This window comes from Scaptodrosophila lebanonensis, unplaced genomic scaffold (genome assembly GCF_003285725.1).
Source record: "Scaptodrosophila lebanonensis strain 11010-0011.00,11010-0021.00 unplaced genomic scaffold, SlebRS2 tig00001412-arrow-pilon, whole genome shotgun sequence".
Lineage (NCBI taxonomy): Eukaryota > Metazoa > Arthropoda > Insecta > Diptera > Drosophilidae > Scaptodrosophila > Scaptodrosophila lebanonensis.
This window is the reverse complement of record NW_022060739.1, coordinates 2,836,676-2,859,273: the sequence shown is the minus strand read 5'-3', so window position 1 is coordinate 2,859,273 and position 22,598 is coordinate 2,836,676. Positions and strand designations below refer to the sequence as shown.

Here is a 22,598-nt window from a genome sequence, read left to right as displayed (position 1 = left end):
ACTAACCGAGTCAGAGGACGGCCGGAAGCTGCGAAAAAAAAATGGAGCAGGTCGCATCTGGCGCTGCGTTCTGGCGTGTGACATCAAATATTAAGATTGGAATCGACAGATGGTGATGATTTTTTGTGTTTTTTTTTTTTGTCTATGCCGCCCGCATTTGGCATGTTTTATGCCATTTTTTATGCGTTTTATTCGCTGGTTTAAGCTTTACATGTTTGCGAGGCTGCAGAATCGAGCACCGAGCGAAATAGGCGCCGAGTTTCTGAGTTGTTCGTGCTTTGAAAGTAGTTCTACAAATTCCTTGATAATATACTTTTTAAGGTTAGAAGAACTAGATGTCATTAATAATTCGATTTATAGTGTAAACATTATTAATGTTTCCACAGAAAATTTCGATAAATTCTGTTCGTTAAAGGGCGAAGGTTAAACAGCCCGTAAGAGAAATACAAAAATATTTGATATATGTATATTATTAAGTTATTCCACCCATACAATGTGGAAGAAAGGAGACCTTAAACTCACCCAATTCCTTCTGGAACTTTAGAGAAAGGGATGCAGACTTATAAAAGGCCTAATGCTAGCTTCTTACGCCAAGAAGCTGTGCAGGAAAAGCAATTAACTGGAAGTAAAAGAAACGCTGGAGTACGTCCTCTGAGATTGCCCAACACTGGAAACGCAACAATTAGATGCTAGTGGATTATTAAATCGACCTTTAAACTGATCTACAATTACCCGGCGACACCAAGGTCCAATGCGGTCCATGTGGAAATGCCAATAGGTAATATTTTAGTTTTAAAAAAGTTTCAGTTAAATTTTTTAGTGCCTTACGAGCTTTCATAATTGCGAACAATTTATTACATTTTATTAATTAAATATTAAATGAAATATTAATATACATTTTTGTGCGTAAATAATAATATTAAATAAATAATTTTTAAATAAGGAATGCATTTTTAAAATATTGCCATTTCCTTTTGCAGTTGATATTTATTTATTTTTATTGGCAATTCCCCAACAACATTTTTAATTAGACGTTTTTTAGTTTCTTTGTAAATGCTTAGTAAATATATTTTTGAAATCTTTCTTAAGTGAAAAATTCGGGTTTTTATTTCTAGTAGTGCCAAGAATTTACTCCCACCCTCCTATACCAATAAGTTTGGAGTCGACTTACACAAAATGTCTTCTTTTTGTGCTAATCGCAGGACTGCCCTTGGAGTAGCAACCTATTCGCGTTTCTTCCATAGCTTTACCTTTTAGAATAAAATAATTTGCTTCTAAATTGATAGTTTGTAAGTAATTGTGATACACTTTCTTACAAATGCTCTATAGTTTTTAGTCAGAGACTGTTATAATTCCTATAATAGTGTCAGTCTACAAAGTGAACCTTCAATTGTAATATGAAAATAATTGTCAATTAAGAAAAGTTGCTTAATAATTTTTACACTGATGACTGCCACCCTGAAATGTTGTATTCACTTAACTTGTCTAATTAATTTGTAGGGGTGCTGCGTGTCTTTATGTTGGAAATCTCATCCTGCTTCCTCTATATTTAATGCCCAGTCAGCTTTGCACATTCCTGTCCGTCCACGGCCATAAAAACAACAATAAAATTGAGGCACAGACTGCTTGTGTTAACAGAAATTTTGCATATAGGCGCAAAGCAAATAAACATAAAACACAAATAAAATAACAACATTTGTGTAGATTTCTTGAGAGTGGGGGAAGTGGGATTGGGATTGGGTGTGGGTGTGAAGTGTCGGTTGTTGGTCGGTTTGTGTGTACACTTCATTAAATTTTGTGAAGTGCAACATCTGGCAGAGCAATAACAACAACGAGAGGAGAGAACAACAATAAGTGGTGACCAGAAATGGAAATCCAATGCGAAAACATGTTGGATATTTCGCAATTAAATTGAAATTTTCAATGCAATACACATTTTTGAATCATTTATTAACTGCAGTTCATAAATATGGGCTTAATAAAAGCTAACAATGCTGCCAAAGAAAAGGCGTAGTGACATGCCGGAGAAAAGGATTAAGTTGTCTGCCGAGGACTTTCCACTTGGCGGTTCATGGGTGTGATAAGGAGAGAGAGAGAGAGAGAGAGAGAGAGAGAGGGAGGGAGAAAGAGTGGGACTTTGAGTTCAATGTACAACAATTGACTGACAAACAAAGTAAATCGAAGCCATATATAGAATAATAGAGACAACTATTTGGCCTGCTCTGTACGACAGCCATTCAAATTGTTGGCCTAGACACACACAAACACACACACACACACACACACACACACACACACACACTATATCGACAGTTATTTGCTTTTATGTCTGTCTGTCTATCCGTCCCTGCTCGACAAGCAGACGTCAGTTGGCCAGACAGTTTAGCCATCTCGTATATAAACTTCAACAACATACACAAATTCCTACAACTATTTCCGCTTACTGCAAACAAATCCAGCTAACAAAACATTCGAAGCATCAGCAACAACAACCGAAGCTCTAACAATGGCCATGACAATGTCAGCCCGTTCAACAGCGCGTATACGCATTATAGCCATATTATTGAGTTGACAGCCTTCCGTTTGCAAGAGCCCAGTAAAAGGCTCTCCCACACTCTCTCCCTCCTACGCCGTCTCTCTGTCTCTGTGTCTGCTCATTAAATATGTTGACATGTTGATAAATCGTAGCTTAATATTGCTATTCGATTCGATTAGGCGATGTCTGACATGGTCAACAGTCAATAGTCAATGAGTGAGTGGGTGAGTGGGTGTGGCATGAAGGAGTAAAGGTTGAACACTCATTCACTTGATTCCTTTTTCTGAACGCCCCAAAGACAGTGGCTTGATTAGTGGGGTAAAAGATTGATGACTTAATAAATATACATAAGCATGTGGTCTAAAACCTATCGCCGGATTGGAGCGCTAGAGAGTTTGGGTCCAAAATGAAACCAGCATTTTTTTAGCTTGTTTTTGAAAACATTTCAGCTTCTAAAATTGCATTTTAATTTATAAAACATTGCTTTAACGGGTTCTGGATATCCGTTAAGTAAATGACTATCGTGGAGCTCATCAATTTTGATCCATGTCTTTGTACTTCAAAAATCTTACAAGGCAACGAGGACGAACACTTTAGAGCCATGTATCTGTTATAGAACATATTAGACAAACGGGCAAAAAAGTTAATGAAAGAAATTCGGGTTTAAAAAAAGCTGAATTAACCGATGGCCCACCATATACAATTTCTGATCATAATGAATGAAAAACATTTCACGCTTGTTCCTGCGCTGAGCAGATCCGATGTATTGAATATTTCGATGTAGATGTTTCTAATTGATAAATCGCAATACATCGATGAAACATGTGGATGGGATGCATCGACGAAAACATCGATATATTTTCAACATGAACTAGCCCTAGTCGTGAATAACGCTTTCTACATACTTGTACATATGCATACATGCCTTCCTTAAATAATTTATGTAAATTTAAAACTTTCTATAATATATTAAGTTTCCTTTACAAATAAACATATAAATAATAGATTAAAAAAAAAACCAGCCTGAACGCCTTTGTTGCTCTGGCTATACATATATGTACATACATACATATGTATTTCAAATACGTATGTATCAAATTTTGTGATTAGGATTAAATCTAAGTTACAAATAATTATAATAATAATATTAAGTTTACTCTTTGATACTAGACAAACAGCAGTTAGGTCGTAAAATGTTTTACAAGCTAAGCACCAGAAAACACTGTTAATCTCAATAAAAATCAGCTGAGACTGAGGGACACAACAAGAAACTTTCCACAAAAGTGTGATTAAATTACTAAAATAAATGATCCAATATTTTAGCTAGAAATCGCCTCTCTAATATAAAACATACTGTTGTCTTATGACTACTTCAACCATAATTATATAAATATTTGCCTTTTTATTTATTACAATCCCACAATCATCGAGCATTTATCGATACCTATTAGGTATATATGGTTTTGCTTTGAGCTTAATGGCCGGTACGCACATCAACAAAATTACTGATGAAAAGTGTGTATCAAAAGAGTTAATTGTATTGATTGTTGGTCACACTGATCAATTTATTTGTCTCATTTATAATTAATATGATTTGCGACAAAATTAAATGAAAAGATGAAGCCATTTTAAGTTAAATGTACTGCAATCTTGATGATTAACTTAACAAAAATGATGTCGATAACACGTATCTAAGTGCATAGCCTTTAAAGTGTATTTCAAGTGGCATTGATAGGATAGAGTATATTTGTGGTATTTTCTACAACAATTTTGCTTAAAATAAGTTGGTACAAAGATCCAACCAACATTTATTCTTTTAATCTTAGCAAAATATTTAGTTGGTTGACGGAAGACCTAGCAAAGATAATATATGTTTTTAATAATCGTAAAAATTAATCGAAAACTGGGAAATTGGGGCTACCATGTTGGAAAGTAAGAGTTCAGTGGCTAATTATTTAATAGTGGTATTCTTGCAACTGATTTTTTTGACCTATAATAATTGTATATTGTACCGATTAGTAGTGAGCAGCTGCTGTATAGAAATACAGTCACAGAGCTTAAACATAACATAAAATTTAAATTCGAAGACTGAGCTGATGTTTTTCAATTAAAATAGGCGTTTTTCCCAAAGACCTTTGCAGTCTTCTATATATTTGCTATAATATTTAATTTGTAAACTATTTAATAATCAGTAAATTAATAATAAATAATAATATTAAAAATATTTAGCAGCAAAAATCAATTTGCAATAATAATTGGGATGTTATAAATTATATAACATAATAGTCTTTAATTTTATGGAACGCTGTACCTCACGAATTGCTCAAGTGTGTTATCGGCAATAATCAGGCATGCCACGAATTATTTGTTCAGAGCTTTTTCGGCGCATCAACGGGTCTAAGAGGAGATGATATCGATATCGATAAAAACTATAGCTCCATCATTAGTTTGTGATTTTGTACGCGAACTTTCAGATGTGCTCTCTGCGCATTAGTGAACTTATTTAGGAGGTAGACTTTTTAAAAAGCTTATTTATTTGATGATGGAGGCGGTTGGAGCTGATAGTTCTGATTGTATTCAGTGGACCCAAGAGTTGATACTTAAACTCATTGGAGAAATTCAGAAAAGAGATGTTATTTGGACGCCTGTTTTTCGAAAGAGAAAGGTCCAATTAAGACGAATTGCCTGGAAAGCCGTCGTCGCTGCAATGTCGATTCCAAAAGAAAACGTAATGAAGAAATGGAGAAATATTCGTAGCTGCTGCAGGGTGAGTGCAATTTTACATGCAAATGTATTTTAATCTTTCCTCTCAAGTACATATATACTACCTACATATCTAATATTTTATAAATATGTACATATGTATGTATGTTTGCTTATTTGGCAGGTTTTTTTCCTAAATGGAGGGGACTTGCAAGGGCATCCAATTTATGGTTCGATGACTTTCATGGCACCCGTATTTTCTGCACAAGATGCGGCAAATTCGGTGAGTGTTCGATGTGTGAAAAACTGCAATGTCGGCCATCTTTTTTTTGACAGATGTACATATGTATGTATGTATATTTATGTATATGTAGCTACGGATATACATACATATATACATACGCAAGTATGACTTCTGTTTCTTTTTGTTTTTTGCTTTTCGTTCATTAGAAAAATGTTATCATACATGATTGTAATAGATGGCCCAGTAATAGCAAACCTGTTAGATATATATAAACATTTGTTGAATATTTCGAAATGCCGGATTATTGAAATACATATATAAACAACTAAAAACATTCGTCAAAGTATAGAATAGTAAGTTTAAAGATGTCCCCCCATCACAACAAATTATTTTGTTTTTCTGCATAACTGAAATTTATGTTAAAGGCAAATATCGAATCAGATTAAAACACTATTGGTTTTTAAAGAAAAAGATTACAATGGAAATAAGAAAAGTATCCATTGTGCTGAGGTGTTAAACATGCCTTGTATCCAGATTACAGAGTGTTCCATGAGCTTGAAATGGAACTAACCAAGAAATGAGCAAGATTGGTAATGTGCGGAGTGGAATATGGCAGATCTCAAATAGATATATACGTAGTTTAATGCGTTTCTATCGTTACTATCATATTATAATGATGCATGACCTCCACATGCCTTATCTTATCCGTAAGCAGATAAAGTTGATTGTAAACCGCATATGCATAGGAATAAATGTGGCTAACATTGCTTCTGGTAGAACGAAATTTTTGCAATAATATTTAAAGATTTTATTATAATATGGGTTTTTTTTAATGGGGATAAAAATAGGAAAGCGTATCTCAGAGTTTCAGTTGGTGCCTCTCTCTCTTGCATTATTTGTTGCCTCCAGCCTTTGGATGGAAAAAATGTAGGGGTTAAGACGTTGGGTGATGATGATTTGAAATACTTTGGCGATTTAAGAAAACAGTATATGGCAAGAAAGAAAACAACACTATGGAGTTATATTAATAAATTTGTAATCCAAATTTCAAAATTTACTTTTATTTGTTTGTTCTGATACTACCCTTATTCCAATAACTATCTACATTTTTCTACTCTGCTTCTAAGAACGTTTCGTCTTCGACTACTACGTTTGAGTTGAGTTCACAAATCAAATCTTTATCAAACCGTAAAAGAACAATTTCGGACTTGTCTGAAAGTCCAGTTAACAAGAAGTCCAGATCGGACGAATGGAATGCTGTGGCCAATTTGATTGAAGCCAATGGACGCGCTTGGTCCGAGAAAAACTTGCCAGTGGCTCGTGACTTCAAAATAGCCATAAGCAACCTTATCGCTCAGTTCGAGCAAAAGGCAGCAGATTTTATGAATGCTGATGGCCAAGGAACACCACAAGCTGGGAAAACCCATGCGAGCACAAATACCTTTTTAAGTTTTGTGGGTGAGTTCGATGGAAACTCGGGAATTGAATTGCCTTCTATGCAGATGGCTTTGGCTAAAAGTAATAAGATATGTAAGCCTATGAGTTCGGCTAGCTCTGATGTGAGTGCTTGTACGCCTAGCTATCAAGTTTCGGACTATTCAGGTCAATCCTCTGGTTTTGATAGTCCTTCGGCTAGTCGTGGTTTTATTGACATGTATGGTTGTACGAACAATAATGCAGTAACCGAAGCATCGCAAAATATGCCAAATGTGTTGGCTCCCACCGACAATAACGCTGTCAACAATCAATTTGAGGAGCAATCGACAAAGGACTCAGGTGCAGATGACACTGAAAGAGACAAAATTTACGTGGAAAACTCAACAACTACTTCTACTGCATGGGAACTGAATTTAGTTAAGAATTTGGATAACAGTCAACATTCTTACGAGATTACAGAATACGACTCGGTCCAGATCTCTGTAGAAGAAGATGGAGAACCAAAGCTGAACAATGAGGGTTCTAATTCTTTTTCGAAGACTATAGGAACTAAGGATGAAATGAGTTCTGTCGAAGACATTGCTAAGAACTTAGACACCATTGTTCCGGCTAACGAGATCGCAGAAAACCAATCCATTCTGAAATCTTCAGTTGTGAATAAAGTAGCCAAAACGGTCGATAAATATATAAAATCTAAGGCTACAGACACTGAAAACAAACTGGTTTCAGTCAAAAATATGACTGTTCCGTCTTATGAGAACACAGAAACTAACTCCAATCTTGCTTCAGCTGCCTATGAAGAAGAATCCGAGAACGCTTCAGACACTGAATACGAATTGGAATCAGCTAAAAATATAACTCTACACGAGGACACAGAACTCGAGAATTTCAATGGAGAAATTGCTTCTGCTGCCGACGAAGGAGAATCCGATCAAGAGGATGAAGGTACTAAGTCCGAAGGCAATCTATGTTGCATGTCGTAATCAGATTCTTTTCACATTACTAACAACAACTTCATAAGCCATTTCTTCCAAGCAAATTATTTCTCGATTTTAACCAATAACTACTGAAAACCTAACACCATTTTAAGAAAACCATTGGTAGCAAGATGTGGTAAGTGCGTTCTTTTCATTTAATTTCTTCTTCACACTAACAAACAAACACGTCACGCACCTTAGTTCCTATTGATAGTATCCTACTTCTATTGTATTTATCTGGATTGCTTACATCCAGAAATAAAAATCGTATTACAAATCGATATTTCTTTCTATAGGGACCTATTTAAAACGCCTAATACAACTGCCACATCAAACAAGCATATGTCTAAAATAATTTACGGTTTCATTTTGCAGATTCAGGATGGTAAGGTCTATTTGCATAGGAAGTGCTAAAAGTCTTCGTACTATTATACTTCACACTTTCAGCTATTATCTATTACTGGACTTGCCTTAGCTGCTTCTTGGTTTGAGCCATCGATGACAAATGCTGTAAGTATATAAAAGAGTGTTTAAAAGTGAGAGATTGCTGACTCAGTTCCATTTCCCTAATAAATCTCAGAGGGCTGCCTATCAGATTACTCGATTCACGATCTCAAAATTAAATCACCTCCTAATCGGGTGCCGAAAGGAGGTTACACAGCGCGCTTTTCGGTTTGTTTAAAGTATAATTAATATTGCCAGATAGGATCGCTTCGCATCAGCGGAATATGTCAATTCTGAACGGATTCTCATTGTTCTCATCAATTTGTCTCACTTTCCCAATCAACTCGAATCAATCAAAGTCGATTTGCCTTGGCAACTGTCAACCAAACTGATGAAGTACACGACACTTTTGCGCGCTTCTCCATCACAAGCCTTGCAGGCAGAGAAGTTAGCTAACTTTTTGGCAACCCAGGCCAGCCTTCAAAAATGCCTAAAACTGTCAACCTGCTGAACCCTTCAAAATCGGTATTTTTGTGTAAACAATTCAATTGCTCTGGCATGCAAACTTTTTCTTGTATTTGTTCTCTTTTTTTTTTTGTCATTTTACTTTTCAACTTCCCCAACTTTTTATTCACTTTATTTTATAGCCAGTAATGTGTGCGAGAAATAATTTCACAATTTTATTCAATCAAAATGCGCAAATGCCGTTGGTCGTTGGTTGGTGGGGTTGTAGAGATTTTCTTGTTCGAGCGAACAAAGCGCAAGGTTCGTCCCAGTCCTGCTCTACCCTGCCACGCCCCCTCTAGTACGCCCAGCTATTGAATGTTGTCACCTACGCCAACGCCACTGCCAAAAAGTTCTAAAGTTATTTAAAACATTTTATGCTACCAACTCCCTTTTGCCCGTCCATCCTTGTTTTATTGTGTTCCTAGGTTTGTGCTTGAAGAAAAATGCGTTTTTCATGCTAATGTCAAACCTTAATAGATTCACGTTAGCTAACAGCGTCCCCCCCTCTCCCCATCGCTATTCCTCTTTCTACTTCTTAGCAGTTGCCATTCACCTTCATGGCTCCCACATCATCAACAACGGTGTTGAGCTTGTTTGCTGGGGAAATTGTTGGCGAAGGGGAGCTGAGCTGTGCTGAGCTGAGGTGTGGGGGCTTGGCATGCTGAACATGTGTTCGGAGATTTCTTGAAGCACTTTTCACGGCACACAATTGAACATCGAGCTCTTGAATTCAAATCGAAGGGCGTTCTCATGCCAGAGTTATTTCACTCCAGAGAATTCCAATTGGACAAGTGAACTTTTCTGCTTTGATTACGTGGGCGTTACGCCTTAAATGTAGCCAATATGGCTATTAAGTTGCATGTGAATAGGGCCCATATAGTAGTCCCATGCACACAAAATGCAGGTAATTTGTCACAAAAGCTGACAGCAACGGCCCAAGAGTTCACATACAAAGCCCAAGCCCACAAATGCATGGCTGGCATATAATAGGCAGTTGCAAAAACTGGTCCGCACCGAGGCTGCCTAATATATGCAAGGTAACTGGGTTAACAAGGTGAGTTTAGGCAGCAGCGGCAGCGGCAAAACTTTTTAGGCCACAAAAGTGCAGAGCACAGGAAAAGCCTAACCAACATATCGCACCATACAGTATGGGAGCAGGGGTAGAAGCATATGGCCATGTTTCCCATGAACCGCAACGGGAGCAGGAATCTTTGGTGGCACGTGGCTTTAAGAGCTAAGGTGGCGGCTATTATGCAGCAGAGGGTCCAGTTAGCATGTGGTTTTAATGATATCGATCGATTTTGAGTATATACGAGCATATTCTTGATAAATCATAACGTCAGAAATTAATTTGCTTGTTTCTAATTTTTGAGATTTACTTCAGCTTTTCTTTGAGAAAATGTTGTCTTTACATTAAACAAGAGAGAACGCTACAGTCGAGCAAGCCCGACAGTGTAATACCCTGTACCCAGGTAAACTTCCGTCACTGAGTTATATGCGCCCATAGCAGCAGCAAAAAGAGGAAGAAGAAGAGCGAACTTGTTGCCGCAGTTTGTGGGGGTTGTACTGTAGAGAATTTGTTTCGCTAATGACTTTTCTCAGAATTGATCGAATTGGATAAAATTTTAAACAACAGTAGACAATTATATATAAACTATGTGAGCAAAGTTTGGTTGAGGTAGCATTTGAAATGTGGACGCTATTGACGAAATTCTGTAGCGGGGGAAGGGGGGGAAAATTAAAAAAAAAAAAATAAACTCGTCCTTACTCGGACCTAGGAGAATCTGGATGCCAACTTTGGTTATTCTAGCTTTTATAGTTTCTGAGATCCTCGCGTTCATCCAGACGGACAGACGGACGGACATGTCTAGATCGATTTCTCTCGTCATGCTGATTCAGAATATATATACTTTATGGGGTCGGAGATGCTTCCTTCTGCATGTTACATACTTTGCACAAACCTAATATACCCTTTTTACCCTACGGGTACAGGGTATAAAAATCTGAAGGTCTTTTAATATATATTTTAATTTCAGATAACACTGGAACATTTCACACATTACAGCTTGAATACACATACACTCAGCAAACAAGTCAGGATAATTATCTATATCCTTGGAACTGAAGGAGGAGAGATCGTTTCCTGCAACACATTGATTTATTTACTAGAAATATATTGCCGCCCATTCTATGAAAATGGAGAGAGAATGGAATGCTGCTGGCGCCATAAAACCAAATTCTTTAAAACAGAAACAATTCACTTATGATGGTGTGATGTTTTCATTAATCAGGAACAGTTTTTTTTTTTTTTAACATTCTACTTAAATATTAAGTAGGGTGAGCATTAAAGCTTATTCGAATATACATGCATAATTCTGAATGGAAAACATTCAATGAAAAATACTAAAAAAATTAGGATCCATTCTTAAATGAAACATTGTGAACTGAAATATTAATTTGCGTTGAAATATAACAAATAATAATACTACAATGTTTAAAAAAAATTACAAGTTTGTTTTTAAAAACTTTTAAAAAGCTTAAAAAAAATTACTGTTTTTTGTTTTCGAAAAAGAAAGCAAAACAATAAAACAGCCTAGATTAATGCTTATTCGACTCTACATATAACTCCGAAAGTATGAAAATATTTTCTGCTTTTAAAAAATAAAGCATATATTTTGTAAACCTGAGTTTTATAAAAAAGGCGGATTTTTATAGTCCCAAATTCATTCAAATTTGATGCAAGTCTGACGTTTTGAAGACACCAACAGCAGACACCTAATATTTTTTTATATTCCGAATAAATCGTAAGATCAGCATAATGCTTATTCACACATAACTCTGAATGATTACAAACCTTTCCCTTTTATACGTAAGTTATTGCATTTTCAATGAATTATAATAATAATGTTATTAATTGACGAATAGTTTGGAATAATAATTAAACTTCTTACCATAACAGTTCTTGATATTTTTACTATTATTACAACTTTTAAATGCCTTGTCTGTTGTAAGTTATATATAAAGTAGTATAAGGAATTTACGCAGAATATCTATTCCGTCACTTCGTATAATCTCCTGAGTCATACATGCATATGTTGTAGTTTATTTGTTGTGGACTCAAGGATAATTGCTTGCTCTGCAATCTGCATCCTCACATCCTGCAGCTTGTAGGTGCTTATGCCAGGGGAGTAGAAATGTCGGCTGTGCATAATTTATTTACTAATTTCCAGGACTTAGTCAGCAAGCAGGCCACAGAGGTGCCCATATTTAGACAACTGTCATCGTTGAATGAGTGCGGCTCATTGACGTTGGAATTGGTTGCGATTGTTGTTGGCATTGCATTGCATTAACTTGGTCGCTCTAATTTGCTTAGCACACACTGCTAGTCACACACATCGGTACAGAACAATTAAGGCATCGGCTCATTTAAGATGGAACGCTGCAAATCCACATGAAGCAGCCACAAAATCCAACCACAATGCCTGAACATGCTGACACACACAAGTACCGATACCCTATAGTTCTGATGATGGCAACAAGTGCTCCGATTACTGGTGGATACCAGTGCTGATACCAATTTGTTGAAGCTATCTTCTGCTATGGAAGATTACTAGCTTAGTTTTTAGAGTAGTTTGACTGTATCCAATTCTTTTAACCCACCGTATTAGACACGATGTACACCCAGCGACAAAAAGAAACTTGAAACTATATTGGCATCGCAATTCAGGGAAAAATTAAATTGGTTCTTAAAAAATAAGTAACTAAGGTTAAGCCCTACATTTCATAAAAAAGGTTAAGTAGGTTAATAAAATCGGCTTTAATTTAGTTCAAAGAAAATTGTATGTTTTTGTGACAAGTGCAGTAATTTATAAACATCTTTCTTGTCGCACTAAGAAATAATAATAGTTAAAATTAATGAAATGGCCTCAAAGTTGACAGTTTTTAGAAATGTCGAGCTTGGCCATTTTTCACAATCACCCGATATTTTTCAAAAATATAATGAAACAAATTTTATTGACTGTTTTCCGAAAGACATTTTCGGAATAATTCTTAGTTATGAGTATAAGGTAAGTGTGTCACTCAACAGAAATATCGAATAGTCTCCATTCTACTTTGAGTCTGCAGCTTCAGCAGGGGATTGCAATTCTTTTAATTTATCACGATATTGGACTTTTTTTATTCTGAAAAATATAAATATCGGAGTAATTCTGGTGTATAGCATATTGTATATAGTTTCCCTGACATTAAGTGATGTGCGCTAACATTTATATTTCTATTCTGATTACATAATTTGTACCCTTCTTCTGTTTTTATACCAATAAGCTTACTTGTACGTCTTTTCAAATGTAAAGTACTTAATAATTTGTCTATGTCGTCATTTTTGAATGGAAATCCTTTGCAATTTGCTAAAACAAGTCAGTTGTTATATGTAGTTGTATAGGCAAATGTAAATTGATATCCATTTAATTCTAAATATCCAGCAGCTGCCTTTCTTTCGCTTAAATGAAGCCAACTTCTGTTCTGACTGTTCTGCTGGACTGATGCTAAGATAACTACTTCTTGCACTCCGCTCTCCACAAGCTGATGGATGAGCCACAGCTTTCCACACATACTTACCACATTTCCAATAGAAAGTCAAGTCAAAGCTAAAAGTAAAGCCAACATCTTGCAAATGATAAGACAAGAAAAACCGAATTGCCAAAACTTTGTTCAGCTTTCAACTTTGGGTCCCATTCACAAAAAGTTGACATATGCAAAAAATAAAATAAAATACATACGCATACAAATTATCAGCGTATTTATCTGGGGAAATGCACGAATGAAAAGTTTTGATTTATTTTTAAGCACAAAGTTTTTGGCTTGTCAGATTTTTGATGAGGGTGTGTCTGCCGCATAGACAGGGCCAAATTGATGGAGTGTGTGGAGGGGGCTTGAACTCAAATCAAAACGTTGACAAAAACAATGGCCAAACGAAGCCAATAGATAAATGCCGGCACAGTCGAGGGGCAACAGTTGATTTGCATGGATTAACGAGCTTAAAACATTAACTGCTTACAAAGTTCAAGTTGCTTTTAATTGAATTCAGGAGGGAGTAGCAGCAGCTGCCACACCTAGACCAAGCAGATAACATTCAATGCTGAATGCATTGGCGTGCAATGGAGCTGAAAATGAGAGAGTCCAGCTAACTTGGCTATTGTTTACAGCACCGGGCTCTGTCAGTGTATTGAAGGGATTGTATAGTAACCGAAAATTGCAAAAGCGCATTAGCAGGCAGTGACTTTTCGAATTTTGCCCGACGCATGCAACACTGTTGCACAACAGCCGATGTCGAGGATGATTGTCTGAGCACAGAATTGGATTGGTAAGTCAATTTTAGCTTTAAAAGTGGTTTGCTGAAATGTTAAAGTCACGAATATGTTAAGTCTTGAAAATATCGATTAGCTTGTTAATTGTCCATCACTAGTGCACTTGAGCGATCATCTCTAAAGTTGTGAACTGCGCATTAAGCAAAGACGGCAAAATATGTATCTTCAACATGAAATTCGTTAAGTATTCCAGTATCTTGTTCCATTTAAATGAACAAACCCCTATCGTTTTTATTTTCATAAATGAATTGAAAGATAAATAAAAATCGGATTTATGTCTGCATCACATTTATTTAGAATATGCCTATTATAAAGGATTTCGACAAGTGTTCCGGCCCTGCTCCTGGCTTGGTTTCAAGTATGATTTTAGTTAATTGTCTGTGCTCTCCATATTGGAAGTTTTTATTAATCGATTTTCAGGTTTAAAATTGCAGAATTTTGAAATTTTTAGGAAGAAGTCTACAAAGAGCCGCAAATATAAATTATTAATTAATATGTGTAATAATAAAATATGAAATAATTTAAAATATTTATCTGGCCGTAAAGCTGGACAAGAGGCTATAAGATCGCACTTACAGGATGAACTAAGAACCAGAACCAGATTGAACTAAGTTGAGGCTATCCAGCAGATCGAAATGACCCCGAAAAGGGGCCATCCAATGAAAAGCAATAATTTACAGATCTGATTCAAAGAGATTGATACTGGTACCCGGAGTCCCATCTTTTCTAGTAACCGATTAGAAGGATGTAGCCCCCTGACATCGTATATACTACTTATTGTTAATAAAATATGTGTTAGGGCCAACTCTTCTGCCTAATTCATATCTAGGAAAAATAAATATCAATAAAAAAGAAATAAAGAAAGGAATGCCCTTAAATATTCTGTACCCACTCTTACAAAAATATAAATTTTCTTAATTTTTATACCCTGTACCCGTAGGGTAAAAAGGGTATATTAGGTTTGTGCAAAGTATGTAACATGCAGAAGGAAGCACCTCCGACCCCATAATGTATATATATTCTGAATCAGCATGACGAGACAAATCGATCTAGACATGTCCGTCCGTCTGTCCGTCCGTCTGTCCGTCCGTCTGTCCGTCTGGATGAACGCGAGGATCTCAGAAACTATAAAAGCTAGAATAACCAAAGTTGGCATCCAGATTCTCCTAGGTCCGAGTAAGGACGAGTTTATTTTTTTTTTTTAATTTTCCCCCCCTTCCCCCGCTACAGAATTTCGTCAATAGCGTCCACATTTCAAATGCTACCTCAACCAAACTTTGCACACATAATTTATATATAATTGTCTACTGTTGTTTAAAATTTTATCCGGTCAATTCTGTGAAAAGTTATTAGCGAAACAAATTCTCGCCAGTACAAACTGCAGCAACAAGTTCGCTCTTCTTCTTCCTCTTTTTGCTGCTGCTATGGGCGCATATAACTCAGTGACGGAAGTTTACCTGGGTACAGGGTATTACACTGTCGGGCTTGCTCGACTGTAGCGTTCTCTCTTGTTGAAGTTGATTATGTTTTTTAAAATTCAACTAACTAAATTAATAAAATCAAAAATACAAAACACAAACAGTTTCCACAGAATACATTTAGAGAAAGAAATAGATAAAATCTGCCACGTCTTCTTCTGTGTGTTACATAAATTCGCACTAATCTAGTATACCTTTTTTGCAAAGTATATTAATCTTATAAATAAATATCAATATGCATAATTTCTGAATAACAGTAGCTATCGCTCACCGCTCAACGTTGAAGGTAGAAAAGAGCTAATACTGAAGTGTTATTAATATAAAGAAACTTTTCCTTACTTTTTGTACTTAATAATCAATAAAATTGATACTAGGTCCGGATATAATTGAATTTGCAGGATATGTTGACTTTTTGCAATTCTTTATGTTTATTTGCCAAGCGCCAGTAATAAATAATAAATCCTGGCTACATTTTGATTACTGCTGCTATGCACAGAAAACTTTCAACTTTTTGCAAAGTCAATTTATGCCATAATGAACTGTAAATCGTTAAGCCGGGCGCTCATCGCCATTTATTTATATACTTACATATACATACATACATACGCACAGAGTCTCGCCCATGCATTTATTTCAATACAAATATTGAGTCTGAGTATTTATTGATTTAATATCTGCCTCGCCTGCGGCCAATTTAATCATCATTTGTAGCAAATAATTAAAATTTACAGGCGACTCGTCCGGCGCCACAACTGCTAGCAGGTTCGATCTCTTATTTTAATTTTCAGTGAAAATGTTTTAATAACCGGAAAAAAAGGGCAGCGGTGGCATCAAGAACAGCAACAAGAACAACAGCAACAACAACAGCAGACAATTGGCATTGTCTGTGATCCCTTTTAAGTTGGCGGTTGTTGAATGTGGATTACGAGTATATTGAAGCAGCAACTGTCCAATAATATCGAGAATAAGGAATAGTAACTGAGATCAGTATAGTTATATGAGATTTAGAAAACAACTTGTTTCATGATCCCAATTAATTTCAGAGGAGCTTATTTTATGGAAAGTTAACAATTTATTGAACCCCATTCAGGTTTAAAATAATTTCTGGATATAATATTGAGGGACAATTGAAAACTGCTATTACGAACTAACTAATATTACTTTAAATATTTTATAACATTTTTACAACACCATTCCGCTCGTAACCTGTTGGTACCTTCTATTTCTGAATAAGTTAATAGAACATTGGTTCAAATATTGTTTGCGGCTCTCCATTTGCCTCGAACCTGCTCCGAAAATGCTAGTCATTCAATATAATGATTTGTGGTATAATTTCAAGATAAAAATGCCATACGCTAATTGAGATTCTGGCTACGCCCATGGGTTTGATGTTTATTTGGACACTTCTAATGATTAAAACAAGTGGAAAAGTTGAATACAATGCATACGAGTATTTGCAGAATAATTACATAAATTTTTAAAAATAAATGAAGCTGAAAATAAATGTCTGTTGTCTATTTAATGTAATAAAGATTTTTATGCAAAGCGATTTTTAATGACAAATGAATTAAAAGTTTATTTTGAGCTATTCATTTTTATTTAATCATATCATTGGAATTTTTTTAGTCAACTGAGTAGAGTCGTTTAAGCGGAAAAGCAAAACTGTTTTGTTTTGAAAACGATGAAATTATTTGTCTTCCTTTTTTGGATAGTTCTAGTGGTAAATATAATAATTCCTTTAACAATTCAGATATAAATATGTTCGATATGCGAGTTTAGCATTCTAGAGTTATATACAAACTGAAAAGTATTGCGTGCTTTCCAAATCCGAAATTTGTTGAAAATGTAACTTGTTCCATTAAGGCTATAAATTGGAATAGAGGCGTTGCTAACATGGACTGCGATTTTATTCAGCCATTGCGTAATTTTTCTGTGAGTTGAATGTTTATGTTAAATGTTTGAGTGTGTTGGTTAAAAAAGGTAATATTGAATATTGCAGGCAAACTTACAGATATTCAAAAAGGATCACAGTAATAGGTTTCAGCCCTTTTTAGTAAATATTTTGGTGAATATGTGTGATGTTCTTTCCAAGCGCAACTATTCAGCATATGGAGTAATAATGAAGAGTGTGCTATCCCATTTCACTAATGTGAATCACAGCTGTCCGTACGATGTAAATATGCCTATAAAGTCATATATAAGTGCTAAATATTCATATTTATTTAAAGGGTCATATTCGGGCCAGAGGAGCATATTTGGATGAGAGGTATTTGCCGGAGCCACCCCTAGGGTTCTATAAATGTACAATAACTATCTTCGAAAACTTTTTGAACAAACCGAGTGAATCATGGGGCTCATTCGAAATAATTGCTCAAGCAATGGAAGAAATAAAGCTTAGTGCTAAAACTCCAAAATGATTTAAAATAACCTACATTGGTTCTTAAAATGTTATCGAATGTTCAAATAAAGATTAATTCAAATCAATGGCATTGATATCACCATCAAAGTAAGAAAAAATTGTCTTCTTAGAAGTCATCCAGAAATAGCCAAATCGCAGACGTATGTATCTTCGTATATGTACTCTAATTTAAGATAAATAAATAGAAGCTAGCTGTGTATTTTTTCTCCTCCTGGCATATGTTATACTATATAACTTACTTCTTATATAATTATTTTCGCTTTATTTAGCTTTTGCTATTGCATGATCTGGTAGATCAAAGTTCATACATATTCCTATTTTTTTCCATAGTGTACCTGACACATTTCGCGCACTCTTTTCTTTGAAGATACATTTAAATGTTATTCCTGAATGAACTGAGCATATTCTAAAGTCAAAATCCGATAAGTTTATAATTTATAATATTATTTATAAAATTTACTTTGTGTGAAAAACTTAAAGTTTGTGTATGAGCGGAAATACAAAATATCGAATTCGCATTATATAAATTTCGAAAATAGAAATCATTGTTGACGCGAGTTAGGTAAAGGCAAATAATTCAAAATGTATTTAGAGAAAAGCGTGCTTGTTCACCCATGGGATAAATGACGCGATACACAATGTTTTAGTGCCAAATTAATAAACAAGTTTCAATTAAAAAATTGGCCTTTAAGTCCAATCTAATTGATAATAGCCTGATATGTAAAACAGAAGAATAAGAGAATAATAAGAATAAATGAAATCCTTAAAATAAATTTGACGTTGACACATTAAAATAACTAATGCTCCAACATAATAATTTTATATTAATTCAAACAAATCTATGTTTAAATTAGCTGTAAAAAGGATATATCCATATCCTCATAATTCCAATACAATCCTAGCCCAAATATAGACCCAAAACTGGAGCTTCAGCATAAGCTTTAGGTAATCGTAAGCGATAAAAAGTAACAATAAATTAAATGATAATCCAAACTCACTCTGCAAGCAACGCACTCAAAAACCAGGAGAAATGATTTCCCCGTCCACTATCTAATCCTAAGACTGTTTTGGGAAATTTCAAGAGAAAAGAAAAGAACGTCAAAGAAAAGATACAATAAATGAAAATTTTTTTTAATATATATACTACTTTGTTTGGTTTTACATTTTAGAAATTTGTTTAATTAAGTTTACATCCGCTTCTACTATATTTAATAGAATATTGTACTATTGTATGGAAATGGTGGAATTTTCCTGGCATTTTGCCCAGGGTGGAGGGCTTGCATCTGCATTCACACTCCTGGCCACTCACACATTAATTTAGCCTTTTTATTGCGCCCATTAAATCGTGCGCTAATTTCGTTGACATTGCCCAGACTATTTGTAATTGTGCTCGGCAAATTTTGTTCTAATTTTGTCGTACGATTTATGCTTTAATTTTTAAGTGCAATGCTTAAGTTGCTAACACGCGTTTACTTCACACTTGCCGTAGCTCATAAATTCCTGCCATACCCACACCAAGGCCCGTACCCATACATATGTACATATATACATATGTATACTCGTATACTCGTGCTATATGAGTAGTAAACAAAACTTTTCTTTTGTATTTTTATGCCACACAACGGCAAAGTGTTGTGTGTGTTTTGTAAATGCCATTTCGAGCTCATTAGTGGCAATAATTAGCCGGCACAGTTTATGGCCAGCAGACAGCAAGCACCACTCACTGGCACTTTGTTTGCCTCTTCCAGAGGCCCCAGCCGTGGATGCTGTCTAGGTTAGGGTTGTTCGCCAATTCACTTTGCTAAATAAGCTCCAGTATGCATATCAATCAGATAATGAAAGATATAGAATGATATTTTGAAGTCTTTGATTTGCTAAGCTTTTTCGTAAAGAGAGAATAGGGCTCCACATCTGGTATTACTTATTATATAAGATAAGTGCGTTAGGGGATGTCGTTTATGTGGTAGAACCAGGATGAAAACAATCCGAATTAAAGGTGAAAGATAATTAAAGATATAGAATAATTTATTCAAGTCTTTTAACTTCCTATACTTTATCGTAAAGAGAGAATAGGGCTCCACATCAGGTATTACTTACTATCTAAGATAAGTGCGTTCATTGCAATAAGTGGAACATTTTCTATAAAACCAATAACTGAGGTAATTGGTGTTACTTAAAATATATTTATTATAAAGATAATGAAAGCTCTTTATCGAATTTTTGATGTATTTACAAGTACCCCTGAGGCGATGTCGTTTATGTGGTGCAACCAGGATGAAAACAATCCGAATTAAGGTGAAAGATATAGAATGATATATTCAAGTCTTTTAACTTCCTATACTTTATCGTAAAGAGAGAATAGGGCTCCACATCTGGTATTACATATTATCTAAGATAAGTTCGTTCATTGCAATTAGTGGAACATTTTCTATAAAACCAATAACTGAGGTAATTGGTGTTACTTAAAATATATTTATTATAAAGATAATGAAAGCTCTTTATCGAATTGAAGACGATGTATTTACAAGTACCCCTGAGGGGATGTCGTTTATGTGGTGGAACCAGGACGAAAACAATCCGAATTAAGGTGAAAGATATAGAATGATATATTCAAGTATTTTAACTTCCTATACTTTATCGTAAAGAGAGATTAGGGCTCCACATCTGGTATTACATATTATCTAAGATAAGTGCGTCCATTGCAATAAGTGGAACATTTTCTATAAAACCAATAACTGAGGTAATTGGTGTTACTTAAAATATATTTATTAAAAATATATTGAAAGCTCTTTATCCAATTGAAGACGATGTATTTACAAGTACCCCTGAGGGGATGTCGTTTATGTGGTGGAACCAGGACGAAAACAATCCGAATTAAAGGTGTTGAATTCTTAAACAAAATTAGGCTCTTAACTATATCTGTACTCACAGAGCCATGAGAGACCATGGAAAGCAGTTCCAGGCTATATATATGTATAGCTAATATTAATTAAACTAGCGAGTCTGTAGCATTAATTCTTCTAAAGAAAATCTGAAGTTTAGCTTTGTTCCCTATAATTAACTTTCTAAGGTGTACGTGTTATTCGAATTCTTACGTTGCTTTCACCTATGGCGGTAATACAAATTGAAGACGTCTTATTATAGAAGACGATTTCTAAGCATTTAAACTTTTTGTTTTCCGTTTGGAGAAACTGCTCGAAGTAAACTCTTTTCTATTGCCAAGACCGCTGAAGTTGCACAACTTAAGTGCCTCAGACTTTGCTGTGTAGGGCATGTGTGAAGACACTTTTCGGCTACCCCCGGCATTGTCAGAGCGCACTTTTTGCAGCATTTGGAAATTTTTAATGTATTTTTGCCGAGAGAAACTTACACACACACAATCACACACTGCCTCGCACACAGATTCGCACACTTTACGGCCGAGCATTACAAACTTAAACATGTGTTTATTGTCTCGCTGTTTGTTCGTGGCTGGTGAACATTTTTATTTTGGTTGTCAGTGCGTGGCAAGAAGTGGCAAATGCAACTGCAACACTTCAAGTGACACTGCAAGCGGACACACATACTACACGTACATATGTTAGTATGTATGTTCATACATATTTACGAGTCTATAGTGTATAGTATATTTTGCAACAACAAAAACAACAACAACTCAACTCAACTTGCAGCCATGTGGGAAGAATGTAAAATTTGATGTGCGGCTGCTGTTGCCTCTGGCTTGGCTCATTTATTTGCATTTAGTTTGTGTGAAAAGCAGTTGTTGTTGTCATTATAGAGTTGTTGTTGTTGTTGTTGCTGCTGCTGCTAGACCTAGCCACATCAATTTTTTATGTGTCGCCGCCGTTGTCATTAACAAATGGAAAATTAAATTGCGCTTATACGAGTATTTGCTTGGAAGCACATTAGAGCTCAAACAAAATACCTATTGGGATTAAAAACATTTTAATGCGAAAAATAAACAATTTTTCGAAATTTTAAATCGCACAATACATTAATTAGATGGATAAGAATATTATATTCACCAAGCTTTAGGAACAATATTGAATAAATAATGCTGGCAGACTGCCTTCTAAGTGCTGAACTCAACATTGAACTAATTTATTAATTTGTAACGTACTATACTTGTATATTAAAGTCCGGTTATTGTTAAAGGCATTTCATCAATATTGAGGAATCATGTTTTAGGTTCTATGGAACTTACAAAACATGCAAGACTTGAGCATTGCAACGGATTTATGGAATTCAAATGCTGTTCTTCTTTTCAAGCTTCTGTTCTTCACAACACCTTTTAAAATAACTATTCCTGAAGTTTGTTGGAGTATTTGATTTAGCTTTAATTTAAAATTATGAAAATCAACATGGGAAATTGCTTTTCCTTTTAGCAGAGGCAGAGTGCACTTTTTCTTGTTGAAGCTGTCAGGCTTGGAATTGTGGCGCTGAATGCTTCCGATGTTCAATGCAAATTACTAAATCAAAGGCAGCGC

The 22,598-nt window shown here is 35.2% G+C and overlaps 1 protein-coding gene across 3 annotated transcripts; it reads left to right on the top strand.

Annotated features, from left to right (window-relative positions):
* Positions 1-5,011: 5,011 nt before the first annotated feature.
* Positions 5,012-11,352, top strand: LOC115631776. Of its 3 annotated transcripts, XR_003996234.1 has the most exons (7): positions 5,012-5,303; positions 5,424-5,522; positions 6,611-7,865; positions 7,942-8,033; positions 8,273-8,282; positions 8,345-8,407; positions 10,885-11,352. XR_003996234.1 is itself a non-coding variant. In XM_030528611.1 (6 exons), the coding sequence occupies exons 1-5, from the start codon at positions 5,076-5,078 to the stop codon at positions 8,370-8,372; spliced, it is 1,620 nt and encodes a 539-aa protein (XP_030384471.1). In that variant the 5' UTR covers positions 5,012-5,075; the 3' UTR covers positions 8,373-8,407; positions 10,885-11,352. The 3 variants fall into 3 exon arrangements, 1 of the variants encoding a protein (XP_030384471.1); XR_003996233.1 differs by having other exon boundaries at positions 6,611-8,033; XM_030528611.1 differs by lacking the exon at positions 7,942-8,033.
* The last annotated feature ends 11,246 nt before the right edge of the window (positions 11,353-22,598 follow it).